This window comes from Mobula birostris, chromosome 24, assembly GCF_030028105.1.
Source record: "Mobula birostris isolate sMobBir1 chromosome 24, sMobBir1.hap1, whole genome shotgun sequence".
Taxonomy (NCBI): Eukaryota; Metazoa; Chordata; class Chondrichthyes; order Myliobatiformes; family Myliobatidae; genus Mobula; species Mobula birostris.
The window spans coordinates 26,473,857-26,498,627 of NC_092393.1; the positions used below are offsets into that span (position 1 = coordinate 26,473,857).

General features: G+C 40.0%; 1 protein-coding gene across 1 annotated transcript in view; it reads left to right on the plus strand.

The window, feature by feature from the left end:
• Positions 1–24,771, plus strand: part of LOC140187230 (heparan sulfate glucosamine 3-O-sulfotransferase 3B1-like) — a 28,681-nt gene continuing 3,910 nt past the window's right edge. Inside the window, exon 1 of the mRNA XM_072242329.1 lies at positions 1–792. Within this exon, the coding sequence (XP_072098430.1) occupies positions 272–792 (521 nt within the window). The 5' untranslated portion in view covers positions 1–271. The remainder of the gene's footprint in view (positions 793–24,771) is intronic.

Sequence of the window (24,771 nt, forward strand, 5' to 3'; positions counted from 1 at the left end):
TGCCATCAAATGTGCAGCGAGTGATATTCAGCTTGGGGATTAGAGGGAGAGTCAGCTCGAAGCGAGCGGAGGATACAAGGGGACGGACGGTCGATTATCTCATTACCCAGTGGTTGCTCTTCTAACGATGTGGTCACAGTCAACAGTGTGATGACGCCGATTGTATCCAGTGCTCATACACCACTCTGGTAGATGATGGGAGTATATTTGTCCATTCCATTGCACTTTCTGTAGGAGTTGCTTATTTAACAATGTGTGGGTCCCACACGGCATGGAATGTAGCCTGAGCTGGTATCATTCAGATCTCACTTCCCCGGCCGCGCTGCGAAAGAAACTGTTGCTGCTTTTCACCATGCTCCTGCTCTGGCTCTACATTCTCTACTCCTGCGCCGGTCTCTGCCTCTCCATGCCCAGCCTGGTCTACGACTACGAGACGGCGCGGCAGAAGTCAGACACGGTCCCCGGGGTCTCGGACCTGCTGCACCGAGCTCATCAAGCAGGTGAGGCGGCCCCCGGCTTCATGTCCGCTCCCAGAGACTTACTGCAGGACGACGTGGCGGCGGAGCAGACCGAGAGCCCGACGACCTCCAGCGGACAGTCACAGAAACCGCTCGATCTCAGCTTGGGCAGCTTCGGGGCGAAGAAACTCCCGCAGGCGATCATCATCGGAGTGAAGAAGGGAGGCACCCGAGCTCTGCTCGAATTTCTCCGGGTCCACCCCGACATCAGGGCAGTGGGAGCCGAGCCGCATTTCTTCGACCGACATTATGACAAGGGAATGGAGTGGTATAAGTAAGTGATAGTCACGGGGGTACTTGTGGGTGAGGCCGAGCATGGGATGATCACCGCCTCGGATTGGGAAGGGGAGTTTGAAGCCTCATCAGCCGATTGCCGGTGAAGTCTTGAGAGCCCGCGGGCGTTGGCGTGCCACCAAGCGCCCGTGATTTGGGCACTAGCTGTGAACCCTGTGAGGGTGGGAGGCAATGCACCCTGAAGGGGGAGGGGGTTGGTGATGCGGATTGAATCTCTTGTTAATGTGTTAATTCAACCTGAAACACTTCGACGGATGTTGGTGGTTGTGACTGACACGTGAAGGCAGCCATCAACACCCGACGCATTTGTTACACAGTTCAAGTAATCATCTCCTTTGGAAATCCGAACTCCATTTTCTCCCTCTGGTAATACTATCAGGCAGAGAGTTATAAACTCAGCCCAAGTAACACACATTCAACATCTGAGCCAGGCAGGTTTCGATTCTACTTTCTACTTTCGATTGGGTGACGAGCGCACATTTTAATGCATTCTACTTCTGGTTGCAAAAAGCCTGGGTTTTAACGTTCACACAATCCCAAAGGCGATTTGTGATGCATGCCGTTTTTACATCTGGTCCCTCAGAAGTTTGTGCTTGCTGGTTGGGAAAGCGTCAAAGTAACGTCTGTCTTATTTAGTACAGCCTGTATTTGTAAGTGTTCATGTCTAAAATAAAGTGCGTTTGAGTACATTGCACGCCCTTAACCGAATTTCACACGTTTGAACGATATGCAGTTGTTAAAACAGCTTGCGCAGCCTGGCAAACATTTTTATAAAATTACTATCTATCGCTTGGCAGCCAGGAGACCCAAAAGGAACGAAATATAAAGTTGGTGGTGATAGTGTCACATGCGAAAAGGGGAATGGGTTCTCGAGCTATGCTAGCTGCTGAAAGAAATACTTAATTTATACTACTCTTGCAACCAAGGGGAGCGCTTTGGCAAATGCGCTGTTACGCTGGAATTTGCTGCTGTGTAACAAATATAATCGAGTATATGAACGTCCATGCTATCTCATATAATGGGGAAAACTTCCTTTAGATTTAGAAGAACAATTGATATTATGAACTTCGGACAGATATTCTCCGGATGAGTTCACAACGCTCTCTAGTACTCACTCCGAAATGAATGAGATTTAAGTTGTGTGTGGATGTGTGTGTATATATATGTGTGTGTGTGTGTGTGTGTGTGTGTGTGTGTGTGTGTGTGTGTGTGTACGGTGGGGGGTTGTTAAGAAAGAAACACCATTAAAATAAATTATGGCGCAGGACTCATTAGGTTAAAACTGTAGGGAACTGAGGGCAGTGTGCTTTTATTTTTATAGAGCTCCATAGTGGCCCAGGAACAGGGGATATTGTGTCAGTTCAAAAGGTGAAACCCAGCAGCCTCTTAGCTTAGATCCATCAAGTCAGGAAACGTCTCAGTAACACAAGCTCTGGGAATAAATCGGGATGCAGGGAAACAAGAGATTTCCCTCTTTCTGGTGAAACCCGCTGTTCTCTCTGCCAGTTGAAGGTTCCTGTGAATGCATTCTGGAGAAAGCCTTCATTTCCATCCCTCCAAGGACTTAAGATTTAAAAAAAAGTCTTCCCATAACCAATTTGCTCTCCGAGATATTCCGTCCCCCGCCAGTTGCAGGGAGATCAGAATGTTTGTGTAACTTGTGGCCGCTGTCTATCTTAAACACATGTTCCGACACTTAATGACAACCGGCCGCTTCGCCTCACCTGAGAAGTCTGATCTCCCGTCTAATGCGCCCATTCGTGTCCGTCCTACGATATTTTTAAGAACCCAGCCTTGGTAGAAAGTGAGACGCAACTGGATTTCAGAAATCTAACCGGTAGAGCGAGTTTTGCCCCATTTGTTCAAATTCCAACAATCGTCAAACACAAGGTTTTAGAGGTGGTTTTGCTAATGAGTTCTAGTGATCTGATGATTGACAACAATTACTGGATATTGCGTTATCTTCTCTGAAGATTGTTGCTTTAATCCGCTTTCCGCGTCTTTAAACCCCCGACCGTGTCGCCTGGCAGAATGCTCTCTATATAAAATTGTATGAATCCTTTTAAAAACAAATTCCGTTTTTGGAACATTCCGTGTTTTGTCGATTTTTTTACTCGTGCAGAGTGGGGCCTGTTGATGAAGGCGATGCGGGATGAACGGTTTGTGAAGAAGTGTCCCACTTTTTGTATTGCCTCCCCCTCCCCATGCGTTAGTCTCAACAAAGACACAGAGGGAGAGAGGGGGTCCTTTCTGCAAAACTTTAAAACCACAACCACGGCTTCTTAGTCGTTTTCAAAATATTGAAGTGTTGACTTAATTCGATCTGATAGCGAAACGCTTCGTTCCATTTATTGTTCGTTCATTCTGAAATATTTGTTTCAATTGAGATAGAAAACAAGGTGTCACATCAGAGCTGTCGCGATCTCCCGAATCTGATGGGGGTTGTATTCTGATCTCTTTTTTTTCACACGCACAAACATATCTATCCAATTGTCCTCTGTCTCCCAACATGCCCAGCTAGCCTCGGGGGAGAAGCTTTGATGTAAGTTTTGTATATGATAGAACACCACTGTGCTTGCAGGACGTAGAGTTGGAGAACGTTTCCTGTTTAATGCCCTCCGCCGTTGAGAATAGTGCGCCAAATAATGTCAACCATTTCACTGTCATTGTTCTCCCGTGAAGTGTATCCCAGCAGAAAGTTATAATGAATTGTATAATTCAGAACTCGTTAAAGTAGGATTTGTTGATATTGAGATTTATGAATTATTTACTTAATTGGCCTTCAGACAAGGATTTTAAAAAGTCAGGGAAAACCTAATCATGAATGTAAATAATTATTTTGCCTTTAATGTGTATAAAATCTAACCCGAATTCATAAAATCTCCACACCAGCTGCAAGTGGTATTAGAATAGGCAAGTGCAAGGTGAAATCTTGTTCGGGGGATTATTCCAATTTATAGTTTTCTTTCGAAAGCATTGCAATATTTATTACAGTCTTTAAATAGTGACTGTAAGTGTCTTTTTGGTCGTTACATCGGAGTGGCACACGGTATTTTTGAAGGAGTTTTCATATTGTGATTAAATATGTTAGAACAGGACATTGAACCATGGAAACTGTAGAGAATATTGTCTGGGAATTCATTCCTGCTCCTTCTGGATTGTGAGCCGTGAAAGATGGAAACAGACTAAAAGTGCAGAATTTCCCCACAGACCATTTACGTGGCGGAACTCTGTAGATTTCTGCGCTTCTCGCAGTCTGCGTCGTGGAGAGTTCGTTTATTGACTTGGATTGAGTGCAGTGTAAATCAACATTAAACAACAACAACGACGAAAGGGAAAGAAAACAAATGTCCAAATGTTTGTATCCTTCCCTCGGATTAGCAGCACCTTTTGTCTGGAACTACCTGCTGTGAGAGAGCCCGGGAGAAGTGCCTGGCATGTTGGGATGCTCTAAATTACCAATCATATCACTGGATAGAAAACTCCCAGCTTCACAAGGAAGCTAGAAGTCTCTTTAAATGGGAATTGTAATAAGTTTAATGAGGTTAGAAGTTGTAAAAAGACGTTTCTCATTTTAGGTTCTCCTTTCTGCTGATAGAAAAGATTTAGGTCTCGTTAGCAAATTCAAAAAAAATCGAATGATATTCGAGTTATCAGACAATAATTTTTACTTCAGATTCTAATTATTTTTCTTCATTTTACCTAGTGCACGTATACAAATGTTCCGATTAATTTTAAGACAATTTTCATTTTTTTGTGCAGTTCAGTACAGCCCCAAACACAGATGTATATACAGCCTGTCCTGTTTTCCTTTTCACGGTTTAGGGTCGGGTATGCGCCCCAGGTTAAGGAAGAGAACCAAAACCAGTTCGGCACCAGTCGCCATATGGACTGACGGGGTGTTTGGAACTCGGGGCCGAGTTTTTTTTAAAGAGTTTGTTTCTGTTTACTGTCACAACATGGAACAATTGTTTCCACCTACCCCAATTCCCCTCACTACCACCCCTTCCCTCCAAGACTTAGGACGGAGGAGGCAAAAGAAATAAACAAGGAGTCCATCTGCCGGGGAATGGTCGACTGCTTTATATTTAGCTGGAAGATAATTGTAACCCGACCCAGCAGTGAACGCCAGATAATTATAACGGGATCTGGGGGCTGCTAATCAGCACTATGTGATGGTTTAGCCCCGATCTCATTTATCAACAGCAACGAATAACAACCTACAGAATCAGTGGGGAAACGTTGCTAAGTATTTCGATTATGAAAGCATTGTTTCTTCTTTAATTAGATCTCGACTTGATAAGCAACTAAAATGCAGTTTAGCAAAGTTATTCTAATCTAGGGATCTCGATGTTCATTAAAATTAGTATTTTAAAATGGACGATTATTGTCTCCTGTTGCTCTGTTCACTTTCTGTTGTCATTCAGAAGAATATCGACATTTTATCTTGGATATTAATTGGATAGGAATGGAGGCAAATGGATCTCGTTGACATTTCTAAAATCAGAATATTTTATTTGAAATTGGCAACTGTCTGTAAATTTTCCATTTGCATTTCTGTTTTTTTTTAAAGGTTTGTTGGGGTAGTGAGGAAGAAGGTTGCGTGTTTAAGCCTCGTCCCTTTACAGTGGTAAAAATAGCCTACGTTCAGTTCAGACGGCGGGCGGTGAGGCAGCTCCCTGGCGGTGTTTTGTGAGCTGTCCGGACAGATGGCAGCTTCATTCCGTGTCGGTGCTGCCACCATCAGGCCGCCGAGGTTCTTTCACAATTAACAAGTATTCCCCCACCCCCCGACCCCACTCGAAGAGAGAAAACTAAACTTCTCCATCCTGGAAGATCGAGTTTTTTCTGTCCCATGTGTAGAGCTCTTGAGCCCCAGTAAAATGCAGGTAAATCGTATACAGTAAGTCTGCCACACTATAAAATTACGATGAAATCGATATTCCACCGATAGATATCTGTCTTTCCAGAATTCTACGGATCTGAACACCTGTGCCCCATAACCATTCAAATTAGCACAAGATCTTTACTTTTATAGAGATATCCGATGTGGCAATACACGTTTGTTACGTGGGAAATGGGTAACCATAGCTGCCATATACTCAACTGGCTGAATGAGTCCCTACTTGGAGGTAAAGAAATCTGCAAATCGATAAGGTAGCTTAATCGCCATGGAATTTCCCATCCTTTAAAACTAGGTCCCGATCAGAATCCCAGTCCGCCTTCCCCTCTTCAGGTCAGCCGTTGCAAGGGAAAATGGTTCGGGCCATGCTGCAGTCTCGCATTTCTTCACTAACATGAAACTGACCCCTAGTGGGTAAGTTTCGGGAAATAACAATGTAACGAGTTTTTGAAAAGTTGAATGATTTTTAAATCACTTCGGGTCACTGCTTATACCCAGTAACTTCACCTAGTTTAAACTCAGTGGGAAAACAAACGGTTCCAGTCAGTGAAACGCGCGCAAAATATAACCCTTGCTCACATTCACGTTACCATCAACAGTCAATCTCAAAGGTTGATGAATAAATAGAAACAGAGAGTTATTTTGTTCCAGACGGGTGTTAGCTTGAGCTGACATTTTTTTACGTGGTGTCCAAACAGATCTCCATGGTTAGGTCGAGATTGACAGGATTGCATTTTTTTTAGTGACATTGATTTCGTAAGTCCCTTCCCTATGGAAGTTACCCTCCACCACTCTGTCCAATTGGTGCGACCGTTTTCTGAGGAGAACGGGAGAGCAGTGAATGCAGGGAGGAGGGTTGTAGGGCCGTATTTGGTAAGACATAGCTGTGGCTGTCAGTTAGCATATGGTGCACAGGAAGCATGAGGAGATAATAGTGGTGGGGCGGGGGGAGGCGGTGATTTGGGAGTCAGGAGTAGTGGGGACATGTTTAATTAGTAGGATCAGCTGCCATCACCCGATTGGAATCCAGTGGGTAAATATTCAGCTTGTGGGGTTATATGCATATTAATGTCATTCTTATTGCTGATAAGCCACATACGGGTCCACTCCTGAGGGAGTTATGGCCTGCCAATAATAGATGTCTGTATGTGTATACACCAAGTCTTTCAATGAAGATATATGTACAACATACAATCAATTGTTTGAGAAAGGACACAATTTCTGTGTGGCTTCTGATCACCTTGGGCTTGTTTGTTACTTTGAGAAAAAGAAAACAAACACATTTCAAGTTTCATTGTGTTCCTGTTTGCAGAATAAAATTAATCCCATTTATTTAAGACAAAAGGCCAGGGAGCTTGATTCATGATTTAATTTTACTGGGTGAGATTTGTGCCTATAGAATCAAATTAGGATTTGTGTCTTCTGTTAGAACATAACTTTCATTATACTTTAGTGTGATAGGACAGTGATATGATTCACCAGCATTTTAAGTAACTAGAAAGATTTGTTCAGTTACATTTCAGTTTCTCTTCCTGCCAGGAAACTGAACTGTGGGCTAACTTTGAAGGCATAGAAGATCATTTTGTGGAATTTAATATCCTTAGATACTGAGATTTCATTACATTTGACTTTTAAACTAATGGCCATTTTATAATGTCTCAAGCATTTTCATTCAATTTGATGTAACAAATGCTTTAGAGAAGCTCTCCCATGGAATGAAACTGATGTTGCACAATTTTGTTTTATTCCCATCGTGGCATGTTTTGTGTGTTGCAATTATATATTTAATACAATTTGTATTGGGATCACCAGTTATTAGTAAGGTCCCTGTAACTTTTCTCAAGGAAATTATAGAAGGCACATACAGTAAGAAAGTTTGCTAATAAGTGAATAGATGACTTTTTCATGGTGAACAATCTGCATGTTAGACTTTTCAGTTTGTTGACACAAGGTATTTGGTATGCAAGTTCTTTTGCATAATACATTTATTTATCCACTGTAGTTTTTCATTGATGTAATTTTTAATTGATCATGTTTTTAATATCCAATCCAGTATTTATCCTCAGATATTGCAAGTTTACGGGAAAGCACCCGCTGATGGCTAATGAGTAATCTCATGAGGTCCATCATGGGATGCATAGCATTTTGAACAAAGTTGAATTGCAGTTTTAATTTGTGTCTTAACATTTGAGTGATTGTATGGCCTCTGAGATTACTCACTAATAATAACAAAAAGTCCAGATATTGCTGGTGTAATTAGTTGTATATAAAGTATCTGGTACCAGGGTGAGCTTGGTGTTTGCCTTACAGGAAACGAGGTCTTGAAGTTATTATTAATTAGTTTGTTCTTCTGAGGAGGAGAGTAACCAACAGGCCATGAACCAGTTTAAAAAATTACAGATAAGAGAAGAATAGACAGTTCAAGGATGTAAAATGGTTTTAATGAGACAAAATCATTAATGATGGTGAATTTACTATATGCGAGAGGAAATATTAATAATAGAAGCTTACCCCATTATTTCACTCAGATAACTCTGCATATTGAGATTTTTCCCCATTCCATTACAGAAAGACATTGCAACGAACTGCATATTGCCTGTATTTTAGTGTTTTTTATTTGAAAAGTACACAAAACTTGAATTTTATCAAAAATCAGACAAATTTGCTTCAGGCAGCTGCAGTGTTTCACAGGAATAAATAGACTCTCAAGGTTTTTCATTATCATGTAAATACAGTTATAGAAACTGGGCTTAAAAGTTACTTCCCTGCAAATTTGCTCTATGTTGAGCTTGCAATATATTTAACAGCTTACAAGTGGAGTTTTCATAGCTACTTGCACTGTTGAATAATTGAGAACATATACTTTGGCATGTACTTTTGTAGTAGTCTAGAAGATTTCTTTCACTCAGCTACTTGATAATATTACAATGGTAATATATTTATTTTATGGATTAAGTTAAATCTAAGATCAGCTAATTAATACCAGTTACAATTGTATTTCACTTTAAAAGTTTAATCAGTGTGTGAATATATTTATATTCTAAAGGAAAAGGCAAACCAATAGGCATAACAAGTAACAGGGTGTATCTCAAAAGTTTCCAGATCAACTTTAACAGGTATTAAAGTGAATGACAATCAACATTACCATTGACAGCCACTTGTTGATAGGAAAGAAACTAGTGTGTCTCTCAAGTAGCCCAGAACGAAAATATTTGTGTCACAAACAAGAGAAAATCTGCAGATGCTTGAAATCAAAGTAATACACACAAAATGCTGGAGGAACTCAGTAAGCCAGGCAGCATCTATAAAAAAGAGTAAACAGTCGACGTTTTGGGCCAAGACCCTTCATCAGGACTGCAATAGTTGTGTAACCAAAGATATGTTACTGCACTATCTGTACGTCGATTTAGTACTGTAACTTTTAATTTTAAGTCACTTTCTTGATTATCCCCTGATATAGTAACTACAAAGTTGCCAAACATTTGGAGTTCGTACAGAATCAGTAAATCTATTACTGGGAATTGTACTTAATGCAGGTTTATGAATTCACAAAATATTACCTTTGCCTTCATCCTTATTTTGTAACATCACTAATGCCATGCAGTGAACACAGAGATAACATTTCGTTTACGATTATGATCAGCCTTGGTCTTGATATAGTTGTGTGTGTTAGTTTCCGTTGAATATTCCAGTGGTTCTTCTGCTTTCTGTGACATACAGATTACCTTCTGTGACACACAAATATTACACTCGCAGTGAGATATCTAGAAAATACTTCTTAATAATTATTTGCCCCTTTCACTTTATGGAATTTTGTAGTAAAATGGTTGATCGATGGCTTCATTCTAAACTTACTTCGACAAAATGACTGGGAAACCATCAGTAATTTTTACATATACACTGTTGAAACTGTTCTTCGGATAAGATAGTGTTACAATAATTTTTCAAGTTATGCTATTTGATTTGTGCTTTAGTTGTTGAGAATCATAGGGATAATGGCAATTGGATTCATTATTGGCCATCTGTTTTAGTCTGTGTCTTAAATCATCCATATATTAAACATTTTTAATCTTTTTTAAATCAGGATTACATCATAAACTGAACCTAGACAAAACTGTAAAGGTTGGCATGTTGCTTGTAAGCTGGAAGTGTGGATACTTGAGCATTGATTCATAAAATAAGTTGGAACTGAATTATATGTGCAAATTGACATATTTTTATTTTGGCATGCAAATTTTATATCATTAATAGCTTTCAGTCAAAAAAGATGAAGTATTGTTTTGAGTCAGAAAAAATAATTGTATCTGCCTTTTTCTTGTTTATCTTGCTCAGTCTTTCATATACATCCAACTTTGGGTACTTTTTTATGATTGATTTCTTTGATCCAGGCTTCCTCCTGGTCTGACAGCCTTGACCAACATACCTCACTGCCCTACCTCTCAGATTTTGTAATGAACAGGATCTACAGCTTTCTGGGAAAGGTCAGGCTAATATCCTGTAGTTTAAGGAACAGAATAATTAAACATTTTATCTAATCGCTTGATGGCTAAATTTTCTACTCCAGTAGAGGTTAAGGGCAGGTAGGTTTAATGGAGTCAGTGAGTCATAGCACAGAAATGAGCCTTGGACCCACTGTGTCTACACCAACAAGTGTCTGTCTATACTAATCCCACTTAACAGCACTTGTTCCATATGCTTTGGCAGTCGAAGTGATCATCTGGAATAGGTGCTTTTTTAAACATTTGTGATAGTACCTGCCTCTACCAGTTTCTCAAGTAGTGTACTCAGGTTGCAACCACTTTTTCGGTGGAAAAATTAGACATTCCCTCTAACCCTCTTACTCTTCATCTTAAACCTATTCTCCGAGGGAGAATTTTTAAAAAAAGATTTACCCTAACTACAGTCCTGACGAAGGGTCTCGGCCTGAAACGTCGACTGCACCTCTTCCTACAGATGCTGCCTGGCCTGCTGCGTTCACCAGCAACTTTGATGTGTGTTGCTTGAATTTCCAGCATCTGCAGAATTCCTGTTGTTTACCCTAACTACAGTATGTCTCTCATAATTTTGGACTACTCTGTGCAGTTCCCTTCTCTGTTCCAATGAAAACAATGTTAAGCTACACTTACTTAAAAAGCACTACATGGTGCAGCATGCCAACCCAGTACCTGTTCAGACTGTTTGTCGGAAGCACACACATCTAGTTATAAAACAATTAATCCCCTAGTTTTGTTTGAATGTCACTGTTATAAATGTAAATTGAGAGTTCAATCAGAACAGAATCTTTTGAAAACTTTTATGATGAGGTTAATTAAGTTCATTTGTAGAAAGTGAGTTTGGACCTGGTTTCATCTGTTTTTGTTTTGTATATTATTATGTATAGAAGTTCTGTATAAAATTTTCTGACTTTTGCATAGCTTTCTCTCGATGAAGTTAACATTAATATTTGTAAAATTACCAATTTCAAATTGTTTGAATCTAAATGAGAAATGCACCCGTTCACCATTTTTTTTACTTGATTTCAGTACAGCTCTGCAACATGACTAAGTTTGTGTAAACTTGAGTGGTTTGCTCAGTGTATCAAGTTAATACTGGCCTAAGAGCTGTGATCGCAAACCATAAAATGCACTTGTTTAAAGTTGTATGTAATTAGGCCACTGTGAGGCAAAGGACAATATATTCCCTTAGAACACGTTCAGCATGAAGAGCACTTACGACTGAGTGCAATTAAGGGCACTGAATTGTATAAATAAAACAATGAATTGTATAAATAAAACACCTTCCCCTGTACATTAAAAGATTACTTTCTCTCCTGTATTCTTTGTGACCATTATCCCAACCGTCTCTACCTATGCACCATAAAAAAACAGTGGGTAGCAGTAAAATCACATGGGAACCCCTTCCAGCCAATCCTGTTCCAACTCCTTAACTTGACACAATGCTTGGAGTGGCCTCTTCACAGCAGTGAAATTACTTCTGCTGCACAAACTCCTTTCATCTTGTACTGAGAAGCAGTGGATTGCTTTCATTCTGAATTACAGAGACTAATTGTGAGGGGGACATAGGGAGAGGGGAGGGCTAAGGCTACGGTGGTGGCCTGGCACCTGCTGGCCACCACTGAATGGGACCACAACAGTTGGGAAAACATGGCTGAGCGAGATAGGAATCTCCTGCTGAAGACAGAAACAAAAGTGATTCAGTCTAACAGGAACTTCATGTCAAAGACTCATGTCGCAGGAAAGCCTTCAACACATGGTGTACCATGAATTATTGTTCATGACCATTCAAACAGCCCTCCTTGTCAAACCTCTTTCTGTGTATATTTCTTCTTTCTTATTAAGTTTGCTTTCCCCTATAGCTGAAGTCAGCTGTATCGAAGGAAGTCAGTTGCTCTGCAGGTCTCAGGAAAAGCAATAAAACTGTTTTTGCTTTTGGGCCAAACAAAGGGAAGATTTTATGGTTTCTAAGTTGGATATTGGGAACATTTTAACAATATTATTCACAAAACCATAGAGGAAGAGAAAGAAATACCAAGGGGAAAGGAAGCAGTCAGCACCAATTTACTGCCATCAATTATTAACTCTTAATGTACCAGTGACTTGTTTGTTCATCAAGAGGCTCAGTCCTGGCACATATAACTCCTTTAATTTTACCTGAAAACATCAGCATTGACTATAAAGTTGTAAAGTTGTTGACACCTTGAGGGCTTCTTCCCATGAAGATCCTTTGTTGATAAGGTGACTCTGGGAAGATTGAAATTCTCCCTGTAAAATATTGCTGTTGAAGATTAAACCACCAGCAAACCATGCAAATAATTAGTTCTCACTAAATTTGTAGCAGCAATAGTTCTCAAGCACTTAAAGGAATGTAAATATATAAATCATTTGCTGTGCCCCCCCCCCAAGGAATGCAGTGAAGAGCATCGTAATCAGCTACAGATGGGGAAAAATAAATTCTGTCATTTTACTAATTTCAGTTGGTAGTATAATTATTTGTTTTATGACTTGTTTCCACATGTAATCATTACTAAGTACAAATTATTGTGGATGGAAAAGAGTGCAGTCCTTTTTCCTATTCCTTCATGACTTATTACAGTATATCATGCGTGCACTTCAAAATAACTTCTAACAAGTGGCAGCAGTTGTGTGTTATGTAAATTGCAACATTCTGCTTTAAATGGTTGCTTCTCCATGGCAATGCCAACCAAGCAATGGAATGGTTGTAGAGAATAATCGTAGTTATTCTTGTTGAAACAGTAGAACCTGAATATAAAACCTCCCTCCCATTGCAACATTTGTCCAGTCTCACTGGAGTTTAAACCCCCTCACAATTTTTGCAATGTTTCTACCACTTTCTGAGCAGGAGGTACAATAGCCGAGACGTCCCAGGGTGTAACTGAATCAGTCTACATATGTGGAAGATTTTGCATGGGCTCAGTGATTTCTAAAACTCCAGTTTCATGTGGACATTCTAATGCCTTGGATAACAAGCTTACAGGAAGTGAAGTGAGAGAAAAATGGAACAGCTGTTGCATTCTTATCAAAATGATTGGAACTACTATAAAAATCATTCTATCTGATGTCATCCTTAAAACCAACACATATTGTTCATTACTGCTTATGTGTCAATGTTGACTTAAACATTTATTGAGGTACAGGTGAACCTTCGAGCCATGCTACCCAGCAACCTTGACTTAACCTTACCCTAACACACGGGACGACTTAAATAGACCAATTAACCTACCAACCGGTACACCTTTGGACTGTGAGAGGAAACCCACGCAGTTTTGGGGAGAACGTACAAACTCCTTAAAAACGACTGGTACTGTAAAGCATTACTGTGCTCTGGCACAAGGACATGTACTTCCCAAATAATAGAGTGTGTTCCCAACCATTCATTGTGGAGTTTCTTGAATTAAAGAGAATTGTCTATTTGTTATAAGGAATTCTCAGTTTAGCTAAGAGATTTAAACGGCTCCAAACCGGTATGAAGTGGAAAGTGTTGATGACTCTCAGCAGGGAAGAAAGCAATGGAAGGATTTCATCTATTCTAGGGATAGTTTCCAGTAGTCCCTTTAAAGAAAGTTGGCTTGACTGCTGTAGACTTAGTGCATGTTTATGATTCAAAAGGAATGCTGTCTTAAAATGGCATGGGAACACATTAGTATATGCGAAGCACCTAATGCTTGTTTCAGTTGGATGCAAGTGAGGTACTTCAAATTAGTTGTATTACTAAGAAAAGCGCTGAGCCAGAAAGGTGTAGTGCTCCCACCCTATTTATGCTTTTGGTCATGTGCATTACATTAAAAGACAAGTGGATTAATCCTCTCACCTTCACTACTGACGTACATTTTCAACCCTTTTTCCTGCAACCTGTTGTCAAAATAAAACAAGCTTAGCACAAGGAAGCCACAATTACTGAGACACAAGAGCCCTAAATAATTAACCCTGCAAAGCTGTACAATAATAATGTCACAATTTTGATCACACAATAAAGCAGAGAAGGGTATGGCTGTTGAGGATTGATTAAGACCGCGCAGGGTTACGTTTCCAACTGCGTGGCACCCAATGTGTTCTTGGGCCATAACTGGAAACAGTAACCTGATACTTGCCACTCCCAACAGTTAGTCACAGTTAGCAAATAAGGATGGGAAATAAAAAGGCACCTCTTCAGGCCCAATATAGATTAGAGTCAGAATTGTACAATTCTGATTAATTGCTGAGCAATGTGGACTTTGTCTGATCTGACCAGATCTAAAAGGAACAGATATATGTCTATGAGGAAATACCTGCATGAGCAACTATAAAAGGTTCTGCTAAACTTTGTAATGTAAAACCAGTATTTGGTGCCAGAATGGTATCAAGTTCTGCTCTGATGAGCAGAATCGTAGCTGATCATACTGGTATGTTTCAATGTAAACTGCTAGCAGTGAGACTATGTCATATCGGACACAATGTGGATTATGATTGTGCAGTCTATATCATTGGCGAGAAGGTGGCAATTTGGATTTCTTTTATGTTCTGCTAACTTACCTGGGATGCTGTTAAAAGTGATGTAATACATAGCAGGAATAATTTTAAATACCAAATTGTTCAAATTAGTTTTCAATTTCAAGTTTTCACTTCAGTGGACTACTTGACACTCACTACACAACATTTGGTTCCATAAGGTTGTTATGGACAAAGACGGTTGCGGGGGGGGTGTATAAGCTCCCACTATCTGCTTGAATGCTCCCAATGGCAATCATCTCACAGAGCCTTTGACAACCAAGACCAGCTCCTAGCCATCATGAGTGGCTTAGTTACTAAGTCTGGCGGAGCTGTTTCTACTGACAGGAGAAGGGCAAAGCGTGTTACTGGCACCTTGAAACCAGTCACTTCGGGTAGATGAGGCTTTTAAGCAGTGGTTGTCAGCTCATCCAGAGTAAGGAAAACTGATTTCAAACCTCTGCTGCATTGCAATGATACCACTCATGGAGAAGGCTTCAGGAGTAAACTCTGAGGGGAAAAATCTGGAGTTGGATTCTCGAAGGCAGTCCGGCATTGAGTCCCACACACTGGCAACTCCTGTATTGGTCCCTGCTGTTCTTCTGGATTCATCAGCTGTGTTGAGAGAGAGGGTTTTAAAAATTTATTCATTTACGAGATGTGGGCGGTGCCAGCGAAGCCAACATTTATTGCCCAACCCTAGTTGCCCTTGAATGCGGTGATGAACGGCCTCCTTGAACCTCTGAGTCCCTGAGGTGTAGGTACACCCACAGTGCAGTTAGGGAGGGAATACGACAGATGACACAATAGCCACTGCTCTACATACCGTCCTTACACATCTGTTGAAGAAGGATGCTTATGTGAGAATGCTGTACTTGGGCTACAGTTTGGTATTCAACACCATAGTTCCATCCAGGCTCGACAAGAAGCTCAGAGACCTTGGGCTTGACCCTGCCTTCCGCAGCTGGATCCTGGATTTCCTGTCAGATCGTAAGATGTAAGAGTGGTCTCCGTCACCTTCAACCCTCTGACTCTCAATACAGGAGCCCCTTAGGGCTGCGTACTAAGTCCCCTCCTTTACTCCTTGTTTACCCATGACTGTATCACCACCCACAGCTCCAATCTGCTAATTAAATTTGCTGACAACACTATATTGATTTGCCTTGTCTCAAATAATAATGAGGTGGCCTACAGGGAAGAAGTCATCTCTCTAACACGGTGGTGTCAAGAAAACAAGCTCTCCCTCAATGTCGCAAAAACAATTGAGCTGGTTGTGGATTACAGGAGGAATGGAGAACTGGCTAACCCGTATTGACATCAATGGATCTGGGGTTGAGAGGGTAAACAGCTTCAAGTTGCTTGGCATCCACATCACCGAGGACCTCACGTGGTCTGTACACACCTACTGAGGGGTAAAAAAGGCACCTCAGTGTCTCTTTCACATCAGACGGTTAAGGAAGTTTGGTATGGAGCCCCAAATCCTAAGAAATTTCTACAGGGGCACAACTGAGAGCATCCTGACTGGCTGCATCACTGCCTGGTATGGGAACTGTACTTCCCTTAATCGCGGGACTCTGCAGAGAGTGGTGCGGACAGCCCAGCGCATCTGTGGTTGTGAACTTCCCATGATTCAGGACATTTACAAGGACAGGTGTGTAAAAAGGATCATTGGGGACCCAAGCCATCCCAACCACAATCTATTCCAGCTGCGACCATCCGGGAAGCAGTACTGCAGCATAAAAGCCAGGACCAACAGGCTCTGGGTTAGCTTCCTCCACCAGGCCATCAGAGTAATTAACTGATGCTGATTTGAGTGTACTCCATATTACATTGACTGCTCTATTTATTATGAATTATTATAAATTACAATGATTGCACATTTAGATGGAGATGTAACATACAGATTTTTACTCCTTATGTATGCAAAGGATGTAAGAAATAAAGTCAATTCAATTCAGTTCCATGACTTTGACCCAGCGACAATGAAGGAACGGCGATATGTTTCCAAGACAGGATGGTGAGTGACTTGGAGGGAGATTTCCAAGTGGTGGTGTTCCCAGGCATCTGCTGTTCTCAGTTACATGGGTAACACTTTGCCCTCCCATTTGTACTGCCCTGACGTGGACAGCTGGGACACAGCATCCATGGTTAACCCGAACCAGCTGAGGACCTCAGTACAACATCTGTTGGAGAGCAAGTAGCATTGTTGTCTCTGAAATATAGTGCTGGGGATGATATTATTCATTTTAGAAAAATATCCATTTCCATCATCTTGGAAACGGTATCAGTAACGTGTGAAAGTTTGCTGCATTATACACAAGGACAAGTCAAACATAATGGATTGAAGTTGACTAAGTGATAGCCTTTTTTTTGGTTAGAATGTTTGGAACGTGCTATAAATTAATTCTAATTCATGCAGTTATGTGGTGTGTTTGTGCTCTATATAGCATGATAATTTACTTTGGAAAACAATGTGGCTCCATGTGAAGCATATGACGGGGTTCCACACTGCATTCAAATGCACGATTGGGAGTGACTAGGTGGTGCTTTTTACCGATTTGGGTTTCAGCAAGTTTCAATCTCGTTTGATCCTTATAAGTGCAGCACTATCAACGTATCACTGGTATACCTGCTGGAAAACTTGCATGGTGCCATAAATGTAACTTTTTATATAAAAAAAAGTGTTAAGAGCTTTGCTCTGACTGAAGCCGCAAACTGCTGTCACTTTGATATGTCTCTGTTATTTTACAGTGATAAGATAGGTCAGTAACAGGTTACTACCACCTCTGGCAAACAGCCAAAGATAAATAGATAAATCAGATCACCTTTGAAAGTCAGTGCTAAGTGAGCATTTCTTAATCCACAAACGCAGTCTGTGGTTGCAGTAATGAATGGCCTGGACTATATTTTTTTTCATTTCCTGATTTTATACCACACATCCGTGTGTTATTTGAATCTGTGAACATTCTTTTGGACCTTATCTTACATTTTTGTCAAGTTCATCACATTTTCTCCTTGTATATCTCCCTGCCACCTTGGATTCTTCACTTGGGGAGGGGTTGGATAATGAGAGGAGAAGCTTGTGTACACAGCGGCTGCCTCTGTCAGAATGCTCTGCATAGCACAAGGTATGATTTTCTAATACACATGAGATCCAAAGTAGTTATGTCTACCTCCATTCTATTTGGAAGGTTATGTAACTGCTGAACAGACCTGAGAACTACCATCTTGGGCATAGAAACATAGAAAACCTACAGCACGATACAGGCCCTTCAGCCCACAAAGCTGTGCCAAACACGTCCTTACCTTAGAAATTACCTAGGGTTATCCATAGCCCTCTATTTTTCTAAGCTCCATATACCTGTCCAGGAGTCTCTTAAAAGACCCTATCGTTTCTGCCTCCTCCACCGTCGCCGGCAGCCCGTTCCATGCACTCACCCCTCTCTGTGTAAAAAAGAACTTACCCCTGACATCTTTTAAAACTGTGCCCTCTCATGCTAGCCATTTCAGCCCTGGGAAAAAGCTTCTTACTATCCACGCAATCAATGCCTCTCATCACCTTGTATACCTCCATTAGGTCACCTGATGAGGCAAGAGTGGGAAAACACTGCTGTGGCATTTAGCTTACTAACATCTCAACAGACTCAAGTCATACCACAAAACTTTGCAAGGCTCATCACTATAGGAAAGTGAACTCCATTATAAATTCATCAGTTGTAGACTGTAACCGAGTCCTCTTAAAACCCTTGGAAACTTTCAGTTAATCTTGTGAACCAGAGAAAATGGCCTCCGATTAACGTTATTTGTTTGTGTCATTAAACAATCAAGCTCTTTTCGAAAACAATCTTCAGTAAACACTAAACATGAGAAAGTCTGCTGATGCTGGAAATCCAAAGCAACACACACAAAATGCTGGAGGACCTCAGCAGGTCAGGCAGCAACTATGGAAAGGAACAAGCAGTCTTCATTTCGGACCAAGACCCTTCGTCAGGGTTGAAAAGGAAGGGGGAAGACACTAGAATAAAAAATGGGGGAGGGGAAGGAGGGCATGCTAGAAGGTGATAGGTGAAGCCAGCTAGTTGGGAAAGGTCAAGGACTGGAGAAGAAGAAACCTGATGGGGGAGGAGAGTGAAACATAGGAGGAAGGGAAGGAGGAGTGGACCCGGGGAAGGTGATAGGCAGCTGAGAAGAAGTAAAAAGTCAGAGTGGGGAATAGAAGGGAGGGGATGGATTTTTACTAGAAGGAGAAATCAATATTAATTCCTTTGGGTTGGAGGGTACCCAGATGTTGCTGCTCCACACTGAGTTTGGCCTCATCTTGGCACAAGAGGAGGCCATGGACCAACATGTTGGAACAGGAATGTGAATTGGAATTAAAATGCTTGGCCTCTCGAAAATTCCGCATGTGGCGGGTAGAGTTAATACTTTCTAGTTTCTACGATTTCCTCAAACACTTTCCAAAAATGTCAGTATATTATACACGTAGCAGAGAGGAATCATTATTGGATCTTGTAAAATTAAGGAGATACAATTTACATTATCCTTGTGCAGAAGTGTGGAAATCCCAGCAAAATGTGCTGAATCTTATTGGTGAAATACAGGACAACAGAATTGATTGCTTGGTGGCCAAGATGGGTGGCGGGGGGGAAGGTGGTGTTAATTTTTTTAGCCAGTAAATCTGTGGAATTCATTGCAGCAGATGCCTGTGGAGGCCAAGTCCTAGGGTATAGTTAAAGCCAAGGTTGATAGGTTCTTGATTAGTAAGAGCATCAATGGTTACAGGGAGAAGGCAGGAGAATGGGCTTAAGAGTGATAATAAATCGGCCATAATGGACTGAATGGCCTAATTATGTTCCAATGTTTTATGGTCTTATACACTGTTCACTGGATGAATTAGAATGGAAAGTTCAGAATATGATTATATTCATATTTGTAGACTTCCTCGAAAGAAAGCAACTGTGTTAACAACATTTTTGCTTTGACGCTGCATATTTTATTACTACTTTAATTATTAAAATGAAAAAAAATGCAGTTATTTCATGTTGGTGATATTGCTGTATCACTGCAGAAGTAACACTGTTCACAGTAGTTTAATCATTGATCCATGGTTACCATGCTAGTATTGATTAATTTTTAATGACCTGGAGCAAATTAAACCATTGATTTGAATCCTGCTCAGTTTTAACCTCTAGACTGGAGTATTGCAGTTTTAAAAAAAATGTTTTTGAAGTTTACGGGTCTAACAAACTAGCCAAAACTTTCCATTCTGCACATTAAAGCTATGTGCAGAGAAAGCTCTCGTCTTTTAGTCAGCCTATGTCACTGGAATGAATGTTTGTTTGAGGTGGATGTTGATAACTCCCTTTTGATGTTGAGTTGATTTAGACACATCTTCAAAGCATTGGTGTATCTTTTTAAAATTCTGAATGGAGCATGACACTTATTAAGCATAGGATGAGGCCCTTTAACCTAACAATTGTTGACAGAACCAGTTATACCATTCCAGGATAAAGGAGAGTGGTGAGGTCTACAGTTCGCTTCCTGTGCTGGGTCTTTCAGCTTTGTCTACCAGAGCAGAAAAGTAAATGAAGAAACAAAAGCATTGAAAGCAGAACTGAAGTAACGTGAAAGAATATCTATTTGCCAACGAAACCTTTGAATGCCGGTTAATCATATTGATGTAGTTCCCCTTTATATCTAGAGGGCAATCGGACTTCTTAGTCTTTTGTTGCCTTCAAACCATTGAATCACAAACAATCAAAATTACTGACTGTCCACTTTTTTCTCATACGTTACACCATTTTTAACATGTATAGTTATTGGTGTTCACTTCAGCTCTTTCAGAATGCCAAATCCATATGGCTGTAATGTTTAAAAATAATCCAATATATATTTACGGCGAGTTAAAATCTTTTAAAATTAGCACAGTAGTGGCCATTTGAGAACATAGATCTAAACTCTTAAAGGTAGCAACATAAAATGACTGAATGTTCTATTCTGAGCATACTTAGCCCCTCTGTGATGCTATACTGAGGGTTCCACAAATCTATTTTGTGGTTGATTATTGACTCATTGAGAAACAATGTACAACATGTACTCATTTTTTGGAATGTTCAGTACTTGGCAATGTTATACTGAAGCAATATGAATACGGGGCATTAAAACATGCTGCAAATGACATGTGAATAAATATTCCTGTATTTTTCTGTCTTGGTCAGTGCTGCAGTCAATGCTTTTTGTTATTCAGATAGTTAAAATACCAATATCATGCATTAATGTCATACCTCCATCAAGAAGCTCAGAGCCAGAAGGCTAAATTATTGTTACTAATTCTGTATTCAAGCTCACTGATACTTAACATGTCAGTTATTGAAATGATGGGCTTTGTGTACTGTCACAAAGTCTTTGAAGTATTACAGTATATGGATAGGTATGACTAAAATTTAGGTTGGGTGACTTTGTACCTGAATCATATTTATAAGTTTATGCAAAAATGAAATACTTTTGCATCAGTTAACATTGCTTATCACAGCCTGTGTACAAATGCTGAGAATTTATTCTATGATATGCTAGAGATCAGAGAATTAGGTGGTATATTTGGGCAAGGCCCTTTCTTTAAATAATCTTGTTCAGGCAAGTCTTTAACATTAAAATTCTGCCTCAGATGTTCAAAAGTGCCTAATGTAAAATATAAACACAGTGAGCTTGCAGGGTGACTGGAAAGCATTAATGTCTTTAGTAAATCTCTTCTAATGCCTAAATCTGAATCTCAAACGGCTCGTCAGAGTATTTGAGTTTGGGAAAGATTAATGGATGGTCTTTTATGGGATAATGCCATGACCTGAGATAATCAGTAAATAAACAGAATAAGATTATTTATAGTACTTAAGCATTAAGTACTTTTCAGAGTTTATAGCCATAAATATTTAGGACCTCTTATTCAAAGCACCATTTTCAGTCACTTTTGCTGAGAAGTTAGATTGTGTATTTTTTATTTCAGTGCCTTGTAATTGAAAATAAAATTTAGATGGTGTGAAAAGTAGCTTTGATAATGATACAAGCATTTCCTAGTCACCTCAACACAGGAAATTCAAAGGAGCTCTTCCCAGAATTAGTCATGTTTGTGTGTCTGACACATATTAAATCCCATTGTTCCCCACACAATGTTCCTTTTGGAGAATTAATCAGCAGCATCCCATTGTTGATCATTCCCTGGATACCTAGAGCATCAGTGAACTGAGTTGCCATGAAGATCATTCTAAGCTTACTGCTTTTCTTTTGGTACTATTGCTTCCACTACCAATCTCCCTCTGACTGCCCAGCATAGCCCATGATTGAACCTGGCCTGAAATCACTTTGATGTGATGACCCAGATCTCCAACAGCCTACTGCTTGGAGTGCGGGAGAATGAGCGGCGAATGTGGTGAAACATGCAAAGGGGCAGGTTAGAGTAGATGGCGAAGTGTTTTCACTAGTGAAAGAATCTCGAATGAGGGGATTTTCAAGATAATGGGTTGGCTGTTTGAAACCTCGGTATGAAGAAATTTCTTCTTGGAGAGTATGTTGATTCTCTGTCCTAGAGAGCTGTGGAGAGTAGCTCATTAGAAGTGTTTAGTGTGGAGGTAGATGTGCTTTTGATCAGGGGGCTGCTGACTTTGATTATCTGGTACGTGAAAGGAGTTGAGGCCTGGAATAGATCATCCTTGGTTATATTCAACAATGAGGCAGACCAAGTGTGCAGCGGCTTATTCCTGTTCTTATTTCCTTGAGTTACTGATCAGCATGAGACACTAATTGAGTTTCCAAATGTCAACCACCCCGCCACCTCACCACCCCAGTCTCTGACTGAGTTCTGGATGACACAGTTCCCACTGAAGTTCCCCGGAAGAAGTACAATTTGCATTTAGCTGTGACTGAAACCATGGCCCTCAACAGCTATGGAGGTTTGGAGGATTGGACCGATGCTCATAATGGTTGTCAACACATTGCACTATGACTACCTAGTACTCCTGTACCACCCTAGGACTGTTTCTCATTCTTTCTCCTTACTTTCATTAGCATGCACCATTAAAATACAGCATTAAATCCTCTGGTCCCCATCTCTGTGCTTACCATCAGCTACCATTGATAATCACAATTTATTAAACAAAACTCAAAGCAATAACTGGATATTTTCTACAGCATTTTCTCTAGTAATTTAAACCATGCACAATATCTGCTATCATTCCGATAAAATTACTGAATTAAGTGGACCTTATTTCAAAGGTTTGCTTATTTTTATCTGCAGTTCATTGAAATAATAACCACAGAATATTCTATTAACTGATTTGCTTTTTTCACACGTTGTATTATCTTTTGTAAGGGTGTATTAGAGATTTCTTCCGTTAAGAATTGTATTTGAAAAGCAGATTCTCTATCCATGATCACCTTGCCGTATCTGAGAGCCTAATGCATGTTGACTATTCTAATTCCTGTGAATGACTGCATTTCAAAAGTATTTCATTAACTTCAGTGTTTTGGGAAGTTTGTATGTTATGAAAAGATCTATATAAAAGCAAGAGTTTCCTTTTTTTCAAATATACCAAAAGATCTGAGGACACAAAATATGATTGACGGGTGGAGAGATGACACAACTCCCACCACATCTTTCTAGCTTTGTTCCTCGGAGTAAAACAATTAGTGAAGCTCAACAGTTTCTTTTAACATTTACTTTAACATAGATGTTTCTTTATGCTGAAGAAGGCAATAAGTTCCTACCCACAACACATATGCGGAAGGTTTGCCAGATTCCCATTATGGCAGAGAATTTGTTACAGTTGAATATAAAAAATGCCGTCATTCACAAATCTTTTATCCTTCTGTGCATAATAGAGAATGCTTCTCTGAGAAACAGTAACAGATTAGCATAGATTCGCTCTGTGCAACAAAAACTGCAGTAAAGGGATTTGGATTATGAAATGGCCAACTTCTATTGATACTTTGTGACCATCTCATTTCCTTTCTCTGGTATGCAAGGACCCTGGGTTTGTTGCTCACTTTGTGTAGCACCTTGAGCTTTGCATTCTATTTCTCCAGAACTTTGGGTCTTAGTATGGAAAGGTTCCAAGTACAGTGATTAATACACAAAGTAGGTCAATCTGTTCTTGGGCTAAGGCAGGTCTTTACAAGTATTAGCAGAAAAGCTGCTGCCTCTTTCCAAAGGAATCTTCTTTAAGTTTGGGTTGGAATTATATCATCCAATGTGTCATTCTCAATTTTTTCCTTTATTCATGGGATTGAGTGAAGATTGCTGGCTAGGCTAGCTGTCAATCTAACCCTAAGTGACCTTGTCACCAATGGTAGTCATTGTATTTCACTTCTAATATTGACCTGGTGGAAGTAGAATTTAAGGAATAAAACAATATAGCATGCAGTTTTAAATCTAAAGACTGAAACTAATCTTAACTTTAAACTCTTGCTCTGCATAATATAACTTTCCATTACTGTTTTGTTTATTCTACAATTATCCAATAAAATGTTATTCTGTTAGAATCGAAATAACTCGGCTGGACAATATGTGTGTGAAATTTCAGTAAAGACAATTTTCAGAGAATATATTTCTAATAGTGACTTCAGGACCCTTTTTGAAAAATCCATTGCCGAGAGGTATACCAGGGAATTTGAATGTTTTATATTGGGTGGGGAAAGGATCTATTGCAAGAAGAATAGACAGAACAATTTTGGTTTGGATTTTATTTTGTAGAACTACTGTAGTATTTATGAATTTTAATAACCAGATGGCATTAGTAAATATTTGTTTTGAGTACGTCAGTGGAGGTTGGCTAAAGAAGCCTCAGGTGTAGTTTTTTTTAACATTAGATTTAACAAATAGTATGAGTGATTTCTGGTTTTAGGATGTTATACATAACACCACCATCGTTATAAAATCCCCCATCTCTCTGTTCTGTCTCCAACTGAAACTTGACCTTATTCAGTAATTATTCTTTGAGTTATTTTTTGTTCCATTTGGGGAAAAAAAATCAGTACATACAACCACTGGGTCTTTAAAAATGTCTATTTACAGACTACACTG